At 50.3% G+C, this 12115-nt stretch overlaps 1 protein-coding gene across 1 annotated transcript in view; it reads right to left on the bottom strand.

Annotated features, from left to right (window-relative positions):
- The window catches only part of LOC133356570 (N-acetylglucosamine-6-sulfatase-like), a 31491-nt gene extending 24159 nt beyond the window's left edge, over positions 1-7332 (bottom strand). Inside the window, exons 1-3 of the mRNA XM_061574156.1 lie at positions 6521-7332; positions 1738-1797; positions 831-1034 (exon numbers count right to left, since the gene is read on the bottom strand). Of these exons, the coding sequence (XP_061430140.1) occupies positions 831-1034; positions 1738-1797; positions 6521-6688 (432 nt within the window). The 5' untranslated portion in view covers positions 6689-7332. The remainder of the gene's footprint in view (positions 1-830; positions 1035-1737; positions 1798-6520) is intronic.
- Positions 7333-12115: the final 4783 nt, after the last annotated feature.

The raw sequence follows: 12115 nt of genomic DNA, 5'->3' as shown, positions 1-12115 counted from the left end.
TCGCACGCACACTCGCACACTCGCACGCACGCTCGCATGCACGCACACTCGCACACACACACACACACACACGCACACACGCACACTCGCACGCACACTCGCACGCACGCACGCACACTCGCACACTCGCACGCACGCACGCACACTCGCACACACACTCGCACGCACACTCGCACACTCGCACGCACGCTCGCACACGCACACTCGCATGCACGCACGCACACTCGCACACACACACACTCGCACGCACACTCGCACACTCGCACGCACGCTCGCACACACACACTCGCACACACACACACTCGCACGCACACACACTCGCACGCACACTCGCACACTCGCACGCACGCTCGCATGCACGCACACTCGCACACACACACGCACACACGGACGCACGCATGCACGCACACTCGCATGCACGCACACTCGCACACACACACGCACACTCGCACACTCACACACACACGCACGGACGCTCGCATGCACGCACACTCGCACACACACACGCACACTCGCTCGCACGCACACTCGCACGCACACTCGCACACACACACGCACGCACGGACGCTCGCATGCACGCACACTCGCATGCACACTCGCACACTCGCACGCACACTCGCTCGCACGCACACTCGCACACACACACGCACACACGGACGCTCACATGCACGCACACTCGCATGCACGCATGCACACTCGCACACTCGCACGCACACTCGCTCGCACGCACACTCGCACACACACACGCACGCACGGACGCTCGCACGGACGCATGCATGCAAGCACGCTCGCACACACGCACACACGGACGCACGCACGCACACACGCACCTGGTTGAGGTACTTCCCGGCGAAGAACGTGTGGTAGCCAGCGCGGCGGAGGTGCACGGGGAAGGCGTCCGCCTCCTGCAGCTTCTGCCACGCGGCGCTGCTGCAGTTGCCCGAGAGCGAGTTGTTGACCACGCCGTGGTTGTGCGGGTACTTGCCCGTCAGGATGCTGCTGCGGCTGGGGCAGCAGAGCGGGCTGGCGACGAACTGGGAGAGGGAGGAGCGGCGGTTGTAGACGAGGGGTCAGAGGGTGCCGGTGGCGGGGCGGGGGGGTGCGGGGCTTTGAACGCGTTTGCTGTTTTCTATCCCACGGAGGCTTTCGCGACTAATATGACAGAAGAGGTTTTTTGCGTTAGATCGCGTAAATATAAATGTGTCGAAACGTCGTACTCGGGTTGTAAATGTTGTGGATTTGCTCTCCAACACACAACCGGTTAGTGCTGTGCTAGAATTGGCACGTTCTGTTTACGTGACAAACCTTACTAAGCGGCCGTGTCGGGTGGTGGCGGGCTTAACGACGCGTTTATATTTACGCGATCCAACCCAAAAAAAACCTCGATTGTGTTTTCTATCCCGTTCACAGCGCTAGCTCCATTCCCCGGGCACGGAACTTCACTTGATACAGTCAATTTTGCTGTGACGGTCCCACCTGAAGACGGAGACTTGTGTTGCCTCCGAAACGTCGTGATTTAATTGATTTATTTTCATTCATTATTATTTTATTAATTATTATTTTTTACCTACGTGACTTTACTGAAAAGACCTAAGAGTATGAATCCTTGCAGTCACGAAAGCTTCAAATCTAGAACTTTGGCTGCCGATCCCCTGGTGCGGTCCGATCGATTTGTCACTTAATCGGAGCGGCGATCGGTGAGAGAGTCGCCGGTCACTCGACGGTCCGTGCGCTCACCGCGTTGGTGAAGGTCGCCCCTTTGTCTCCGATGAGGGCGATGGTTTTCTTGAGCGGGGTCTAGAGGCGGGGAGAAAGACGAAGCTACGGTCAGTTGGACCCGGCAACAGCGTCCACAGCTGTTGAGTTTACACGACGCAGCCACTCCTGAGCTCACGACGCGCGCGCGTGCAGGTCCGCGCGCGATTCACAACCAAACGTTACTCCCAACGCGCACGTGTCATCGGTGGAATACGTTCGCAAATAAAGGTGGTTGTTTGAAGATTGTCAAAGGGTGAAAATAAAAAAAAGTTGCTTAAACCCTCTGCCCACCAAGCAGTACCTTGTGGGTTACACCGCGGTTAGTGGGATCGGCGGATCGCACGTGGTGGGGGTGAAGTGTGTTTCAGTTTTCAGTTTCATTTATTTGGTGTAGCCCTGTGAGCCATTCGGCTCTTGAATCGTGTGCAACCGCAACAAACAAAAACATGAACAAGAAAACGTCTTAAAGTGACTATGCGCAAACAGAAAAATCCAGGAAAAAACTGCAAAGACTTCCGGAAAAAAGCGCCGTACACCAACACTGTGTGCAAAAATCCCAGTGGGATGCAAGTCAAACAACAACAACAACCATCACAAGACAACTTAGATTAAAGCCATCATTCTAAGTGTGGGTACTCCAAACTCTTCCAAAATGTTTCGGCCAGCGTGGAAGAGGAGGCAACAACAAATGTCGAGGGGGCTGCATCCTAGCGGAAGCCCTTCCAGCAGCAGTGACGAGAGCGAGCAACTGCACGGCTGCACCTTTACCTTCTATGCTGGGCTTAAGAATCGCTGTTTTTGTTTCCGTGAAGACGAGTCGAGAATGTTTTGAAGCACTTATTTAACACTGGTCAACACACTTTTTCTGGTATAAGCTATTCCAACGGGGTGCTGATTCCAAATCTGGCATCAGTTTTTGTCTATCACATCAGGTTTTTGAGATATCGAATATTGCATTTTCAATAAAAACTGCAGAAGAAAAATATTAAATAAATGTGGATATCTACATAAAATTATATTATAAACACACTATCCTAAAAATACAGCACCATATTTTAACACTAAAGCAGTCACTGACTGGCAACAACTTGCAATCATAAGTGACAGAGTTAATTTCGGGTAAAATCAATGAAAATGGGGTATGCCGATAGCATAAAAAAGAGATGTGATAGAGCAAATAAGTCTAAAACAGCTGCAAAATTCCAGGCCAGAAATTTTGTTTTGGTTGACCAGTGCAATTCACCAATGCACAGCAACACTCGTTCCACAACCAACCTCGAACACACATCCCACAGCGCCCTTTAACCCATCTCCAATACACATTCCCGTCTGGCACGCCTTGGCCCGGGTGACGTCGTGTTTGCGTGGTGCGTGAGGGTGGCTCGCAGATCCCCTACATCCCTATGCTGCATTCAGCCCTGCGAGACTTAATACAAGACCGACAGAGATCAGATTTTGGCATTAGAAACGCATTGCTACGGAGGGATACTGCTGGATCTTTGCTGGACACAAAGAGTGACCGGCGTAGAAGTGAGAAGAATGTTGATGATGCAGGCAGTGATGAGAAGAGGACTGAAACTATTTGGACAACCCACGCGTAGCATGGACAGCAACAGGAAGATTTCAAGTGTGTTGCTGTTGGGTAAAATGGAAGTAACCGGGAAAGAGAGGGAGACCGCACAGAGAACGTCTTGACGATGACGACGACACAAGAGGAGATTGCCGCCAGGAAGATTTGGCCACTCCTGGAGAAGACCGGCACAAGGCAGAGAGGAAAGTGGAAAGGAATGACGAAAACGTGCAGTGGACACCGACTGAGGGCTATCTGCCCATGGATCACGATGCTGCTGCTGCACTAAATGGATCCGTGCGACTGACTGTGGCAACACGTGTGGTAACGTGCCCCAGGTTATCATTGTCGACGCCGAGCGGTTACCGTCTGTAGCCGGCAAGACGCACGTGCGGTTATCTTTAAGAGACGCGTAGGGAGCATATCGTGTCGTTACCCATCGCCGATTCATGAAGAAGACCTGCAGCGTTACGCCACTAACATGCACTGGGGCAGCGAGCATTCACACACGGTCGCCTTTGTATCCCCACTGCCGATCTCTTGCACACCTGGCGACAAGGCCAGGTACTCATTTAGGGCTGAGTCGACCTAGAGGGGTGGGGTGGAGGCAGAGGTCGCAAACGGGTTTTGATTCCTTACTCGTACCCATACCCGGCCGCACCAGGGTCACAAACGGGTACCCGTACCTGTATCCGGCTGTACCCGTACCCTACCCGTACCCGGCTGGGTACGGGTAGGGTACGGGTATCGGGTACCTGATTGCGACCTCTGGGATGAAGCCATGTTGCAGGCGCGGGTGGGTTGATTCTAGGAACTTGAATTGTGAGAAGAGACAAGACGTTGGGAAATGAGTGACAAACGGTGACTCACCAGTGGACTCACGGTCTACCCGTACCCGTACCCGGCCGCACCAGGGTCGCAAACGGGTACCCGTACCCGGCCGGGTACGGGTAGCCGGGTATCGGGTAGGGTACGGGTATCGGGTACCCGGTTGCGACCTCTGGGTGGAGGGTGCTCAGGGAATGTTGAGACATCACGTGCTGAGCTCCTGCGCTTTTATGAGTCAACGCAGGCGCGTGACTGTGGAAACATCGCCACGCAGTGCGTTCTGTATTCACACTCCACTGCGTTATTGCGTCAAACGAGTTGAGCATTAGTCAACGCACGTCACAGCAATTCATTCAGGACACATTACGTAACGTTTACTGATACATTTATATAAAAAAGACCCCCCCCCCACCCCGAATAGAGGCAAGGGTTTGTTAGCGCCTCATGAAGGCTGGAACGGCACAAGATGGGGTGGTAGGGTGGTCACCACCACGCCCGGCCGCCTTTGTCTCCCTAGAGGCGATGTTTACACATCGTACCAGGCTCAGGCTGGACTGGTTCAGATACTCGTTACTGGTATTAGCCGTGAGCTGAATCAATCACGTTACTAAAATAGGCTGCCTTGGAGTATGCATTGCCGGCGTAAGGCACTACCACTAGAGTCTCAAAAGGATAATAAAGTATTCTCTTTCGTTCTTTCGGTAAAGTCACACAAGTTGATTTAATTAAGTAGAACGTGTTGTCTACGTTTATTTAAAGTCGCGCTTTTTGATGTGACGTCACATTTCTCAACCCCCCCCCCCCCCAGGTGCGTGACGTCATTTATGGACGGCCCCTTGAGTGAGCCACACGTGGCCCCCAGAGCCGGGAAGTCTTCACTATTGTTATAATCACTATTGTTATAATCACTATTGTTATAATCACTATTGTTAAAAATCACTATTGTTATAATCACTATTGTTATAAATCACTATTGTTATAATCACTATTGTTATACTCACTATTGTTATACATCACTATTGTTATACATCACTATTGTTATAATCACTATTGTTATACATCACTATTGTTATAATCACTATTGTTATACATCACTATTGTTATAATCACTATTGTTATAATCACTATTGTTATAAATCACTATTGTTATAATCACTATTGTTATAAATCACTATTGTTATAATCACTATTGTTATAATCACTATTGTTATAATCACTATTGTTATAAATCACTATTGTTATAATCACTATTGTTATAATCACTACTACAAACATTGTGAATGTCGACAGGGCACGGCCACGTGTTTAACGAGACAACACAAATGCCAGGCGCTTAGGACTTGCATGTAATCGGGGAATGGGACAGCGGGCAGGGAGACACTCGCAGTTAGACAGATGATGTGCTGGAGAGACAGGCGGGCGATCAAACAGGTGGGCAGAGACACGTGCTGGTGATGCCACCAATGAGACAAGTTGACAGACAGTGATTCAGGCGGACATTACGGATGGACAGGCAGAGAGAGAGAGACAACGAGAGGAATTCAAACACGAGACAATGATCTGGCATGTATGTTGTTATCAACAAATGTGTCTCCCCAACGGCAATGTTTACTACACACCGCACCAGGTACTCATTTGAGGCTGAGTCGACCTAGGGGGGGGCCCAGGACCGGTTCAGATAATTGTCACTGGTGTTGGCCGTGAGCGGGAATCGAACCCGGGTCGCCGGGATCACAGGGCAGCGCGTTAACCGACACACCACCGCTCCCCAAAGACACACACAGATAGACACACATCAAGACAGACACACACACAGACACACATCAAGATAGACACACACACACATCAAGACAGACACACATACATCAAGATAGACACACACACAGAGACACACACATCAAGACAGACACACACACAGACACACACACACATCAAGATAGACACACACACATCAAGACACACACACACATCAAGACACACACACAGACACACATCAAGACACACAGACACACACACAGACACACACACACACAGACACACACACATCAAGACAGACACACACACACATCAAGACACACACACAGACACACACACACATCAAGACACACACACACAGACACACACACAGACACACATCAAGACACACACACAGATACACATCAAGACAGACACACACACACACATCAAGAGACACGTCAAGATAGACACACACACAGACACACATCAAGACACACACACAGATACACATCAAGACAGACACACACACACATCAAGACACACATCAAGACAGACAGACACACAGACACACACACAGACACACATCAAGACACACACACAGACCCCCCCCCACCCCGCCCCGCTTACCATGCCCCCCAGGACCACGTCCTGGTCGTCAGTGAGCACGAACACCACGTTGGGCCCCCCCTGGCTTGGACCCCCCTCCACACTCCGCGCTGCGCTGCTGCAGCTGCAGCAGGAGAAGAAGCAGCAGGAGCCGAGTAGCAGCAGCAGGAGCAGCCGCGAGGTCTTCATGGTCCCTGCTGCAGCTGCAGCAGCTGCTGCTGCCGTTCTCGTGCGAATGTGGAACTTATTTCACCACTACGGCTGCTGCTATTCTAGTCAACACAGCTACTGCTGCTACTGCTGCTACTGGAGTTAACAACAACTACTGCTGCTGCTACTGCTGCAGTCAACAACTACTGCTGCTACTGCTGCAGTCAACAACTACTACTGCTGCAGTCAACAACAACTACTGCTGCTACTGCTGCAGTCAACAACTACTACTGCTGCAGTCAACAACAACTACTGCTGCTGGAGTCAACAACAACTACTGCTGCTACTGCTGCAGTCAACAACAACTACTGCTGCAGTCAACAACTACTGCTGCTGCTGCAGTCAACAACAACTACTGCTGCTACTGCTGCAGTCAACAACAACTACTGCTGCTGCTACTACTGCTGCAGTCAACAACTACTGCTGCTACTGCTGCAGTCAACAACTACTGCTACTACTACTGCTGCTACTACTGCTGCAGTCAACAACTACTGCTACTACTACTGCTGCTACTACTGCTGCAGTCAACAACAACTACTGCTGCTACTGCTGCAGTCAACAACAACTACTGCTGCTGCTACTACTGCTGCAGTCAACAACTACTGCTGCTACTGCTGCAGTCAACAACTACTGCTACTACTACTGCTACTACTACTGCTGCAGCTACAACTACTGCTACAACTACTGCTGCAACTACTGCTGCAGCTACAACTACTGCTACTACTGCTGCTGCTGCTACTGCTGCAGTCAACAACAACTACTGCTACTACTACTGCTGCTACTGCTGCTGCAGTCAACAACAACTACTGCTACTACTGCTGCTGCTGCTACTGCTGCAGTCAACAACAACTACTGCTACTACTACTGCTGCTACTGCTGCTGCAGTCAACAACAACTACTGCTACTACTGCTGCTGCTGCTACTGCTGCAGTCAACAACAACTACTGCTACTACTACTGCTGCTACTACTGCTGCAGTCAACAACAACTACTGCTACTACTGTTGCTGCTACTACTGCTGCAGTCAACAACAACTACTGCTACTACTACTGCTGCTACTACTGCTGCAGTCAACAACAACTACTGCTACTACTGCTGCTGCTGCTACTGCTGCAGTCAACAACAACTACTGCTACTACTACTGCTGCTACTACTGCTGCAGTCAACAACAACTACTACGGTCAACAACAACTACTGCTGCTGCTAATGAAGTCACCAGCTGCGTGTGTATCTTGCTGGGACTCACAGCCCCTGCTGCCCCCTTCGAGACTGTTGCTTCTGTTGCTAATCCACTTTGCGCTGCTGCTGCCGATTACGAAACCGCTCAACTCGACTGCTGCTACTGCTTGTGTAACCAACACAGCCACCAAGACCTCGCTGCCTTGCTGAATGTACTACAGATGCCAGCAGCAGTACTTGACAGCACTCACGCCAGCACTACCTGCTGCTACTGCTGCTTGTGTAACCAACACAGCCACCAAGACCCGCTGCCTTGCTGAATGTACTACAGATGCCAGCAGCAGTACTTGACAGCACTCACGCCAGCACTACCTGCTGCTACTGCTGCTTGTGTAACCAACACAGCCACCAAGACCAGCTGCCTTGCTGAATGTACTACAGATCCCAGCAGCAGTACTTGACAGCACTCACACCAGCACTACCTGCTGCTACTGCTGCTTGTGTAACCAACACAGCCACCAAGACCAGCTGCCTTGCTGAATGTACTACAGATGCCAGCAGCAGTACTTGACAGCACTCACGCCAGCACTACCTGCTGCTACTGCTGCTTGTGTAACCAACACAGCCACCAAGACCCGCTGCCTTGCTGAATGTACTACAGATGCCAGCAGCAGTACTTGACAGCACTCACGCCAGCACAGCTGATGCTGCTGCTGATTGTATGGCGAGAGGAGAGCGGGTGGGGTGGGGTTTGGCCGTCGCTGGTTAACAACAAGGAAGTTGTCGTGAGTTGGGTGAAGCTGACGATGATGATGATGCTGCGATCATATGATCCCAACACACGTGGGCTCCCTCCCTCTCTCCTGCCAGGCTCCACGTGCCCTCTGCCGACCGTTCAGGGAACGCGCGCGGCCTCGCACGGAGTCGCACGCGCACAAAGGGGCCGTCCATAAATGACGTCACGCACCTAGGGGGTCAGACATTTGTGACGATGTGTGGGGGGTGGTGGGGGGGTGTTTGAGAAATGTGACGTCACATCGAAATGCGCAACTTTTAATAAATGTGGAATTGTTAGAACAACACTAATTGTTTATAACAACACTCCTACAATATCAAGAGTGCAGAGCCACATTAAATACGCACTACAATGTCAATAGTAGCTACTATACGTGTGACAATAGTAGTAGCTACTACACGTGTTACTACTGGACATGTAATAACTACATATCTCGTAGCTACATGTGTAGTAGCTACATATCACGTGTAGCTACGAGATGTGTAGCTATTCCACATGTAGTAGCTACTACATGTGGAGCAGCTACATGTGTAGCTGCTTCATGTGTAGCTGTTACACGTGTAGTAGCTGTTACACTTGTAGTAGTTGCTACACGTGTAGTAGTTGCTAAACGTGTTGTAGCTACTACACATGTGTAGTAGCTACACATGTGTAGTAGTAGCTACTACACATATGTAGCTACTTGTGCTACTACGATAATCTGCCACTGGATAGAGGGGCAACAACGCGGCCTTTGGCTGTTGCCTAACACAATTCACCACCTCCGGTGTCTCATTAACCTGAACTCTTCTTCAGGGAGAGGTCACGTGGCAGAGAATGCAAGGGCATGAAATTGGCAGTCGAGTTTAATCGTTGCTTTGTTTTTCACAGAGGGACGGCTCGAACCGGCCCGTGTCTGAGCTGGCGACTATGGCCCGTGTGATTGCACGGGAGGAAATTCCACATTCTTAAACAGGGGTTGGGGGTGGGGTGGGTTTATCGTTAAGCCCACCACTGCATTGATGACCAGGGTTTAACTTCAGCCACATTTGGCCGGTACTCTTAAGTTTTTTTCGGTAAAGTCACGTAGGTAAAACATGACATTAAAATTAATGAAAATAAAACAATAAAAATCACCGAGGTCAATTACTCAGCTGACATTAAAATTAATGAAAATTAAATAATAAAAATCACCGAGGTTAATTACTCAGCTGAGTAATTGATTTTTAGTATTTTATTTTCATTAATTTTAATTTCATTTTTTACCTACGTGACTTTACCGATAAAACTAAGAGTATGAATCCCTGCAGTCACGAAAGCTTCAAATCTAGAACCATCTGACCGGGTTCAGTAACCCACAAGATATATCCGTAGCTGGAACAACCGCATCTGACAGATCCCTTCCGCAATGCCCCCCTTCTAAGCAAGGCGGTAGTCCAGATGTCTTGTGTGTTCCTTTGCATATTCATTGCCGTTTTAAATACACCTTACTTTTGAGAAAAATTACGTTTATAGAGAATGAAATTTGGGTCACAAGACATCTGGACCACGCTGTACATTCCCGTTTGCCGACGAGCACATGACCTTTCTTATTCCGTGACGGTCTAGGGCAGGGGTTGGACAACTTTTATCTGCCAAGGGCCATTTGGATATCTATAGCACCATTCGCGGGCCATACAAAATGATCAATTAAAAAATTAGCTCGTTATATTTAGTCAAACATTTAATTAACTCCCCCCCCCCTAATGCGATGGGCTGGAACTGCTTCTCTTTGGCGAGGCGTGTGATGTTAGCTGGTATTGACGATGTTGCTACTCGCAACTGCTTTTCCAGGTTTGCTCCTAGATTTGTTGAATTCCGAGTCCCGCTTGCGGTTGCCTTGGCAGGGCCAGAGACCAAATGATTTCGTGGGCCTCATACGGCCCGCGGGCCGGACGTTTCCCACCCCTTGATCGAGGGCGACATTATGACGAACCGGGCGGCGTTGTTGTTATCTTTCCCACAAGGCGGAAAAGCGCCCAAGTCTGGAATCATTCACGAGCAAATCGCGCGCCGCGCGCCGTGGCACGGCCACGTTGAGATCACGTGGCTCTGGATGGGGGTTGCGGGTCCACCACTTAATGGGCGCGGGGCCCGTCTCGTCTGTCCGGCGAGTCCCAACAGGCAGCAGCGACACGTGACGCGCTCGTGCGGCGCTTCTCTAGCTGCCTCCCCACCACCACCACGTGGTGACCCGACCATGCTGGACATCTCGATACCAAGATCCAGGATGGTCATCGTGTCTATGCGCCGCTTCTCGGTGGCAGCCCCAACAGTCTGGAACGATATCCCTCTGCACATTCGCAGCATCACCTCAATCGCCTCCTTCAAGAGAGATTTAAAAACTCACCTCTACAATCACGTGCTTTTGAGCGACTCTGAGCTTGGCTCCGCGCCTCTGAGTTGCGGGCACTACGTCTGCAAATTTGCGCGCGTTACAAATTGTACTATTATTATCTGTGACAAAAGAGCTTCATAGATCATCGGATTCCTCCTGCTGCAGTCTCAATATTCAGATTCTGACCAAACGCATTCGCTTCTCTCTTAATTAACAGCAATACGAAATGATTCATATTACTGGAGCATAGCAATATGTATTAACTCGTAGCTATGTGTTTTCTTGGGGGGGGGGGGCACATTTAGATGTTAGGGTAGTTTAATCGTGGTAGTTTACCCAACTTAACTTTTAAATTAACTATCGGAAGTAAAATGAGACAAATGTCTGCAACAAAAGGCATTATAAACTTCTAGATTTGAAGCTTTCGTGACTGCAAGGATTCATATTCTTAGGTTTTTTCGGTAAAGTCACGTAGGTAAAATTTTTAAATAAAAGTAAAATAAAATTCACGACGTTTCGGAGGCAACACAAGCTTCCGTCTTCAGGTGGAACCATCACAGTACGGTTATTAATTTTAGTTTTTTACCTACGTGGCATTATAAACGTCATTAATGTCCGGATCAAGCTCTATTTGTATCACAGCCACCGCAGAACACCTGGGGGGGGGGGGGGGGGGGAGCCTCTCATTCCACCTGGGGGGGGGGGCGTCATGGCCCACCTGGGGGGGGGCCTCACGACCACCTGGGGGAGCCTCTCATTCCACCTGGGGGAGCCTCTCGGTCACCTGGGGGAGCTTCATGGCCCACCTGGGGGAGCCTCTCGGCCCACCACCGGTAGTCCCGGGGTCCCACACTCTGAGAGTCGCTGCTGCTGCTGATGCTCCAGAGCGACGAGTTCCCATGGGATCATCGCGTCGGCGAGAGGTCGTGTTTGTTTGTACTGTGCCTATTGTGCCGTGCCATTTCTAACCGGCCACCAGACAGACGAAGTGACAAGCCGGGGGGCCGCGATAATCTCTGGATTAGCGCTTTCACCCAGAGTGTGAGAGCGCGAGGCGCTTCCGAACAACGCAGTAC

This window comes from Lethenteron reissneri, chromosome 54, assembly GCF_015708825.2.
Source record: "Lethenteron reissneri isolate LAM-NWPU_2019-01 chromosome 54, ASM1570882v1, whole genome shotgun sequence".
Taxonomy (NCBI): Eukaryota; Metazoa; Chordata; class Hyperoartia; order Petromyzontiformes; family Petromyzontidae; genus Lethenteron; species Lethenteron reissneri.
The sequence above is the reverse complement of the archived record's forward strand: the minus strand, read 5'-3'. Positions and strand labels throughout refer to the sequence as shown.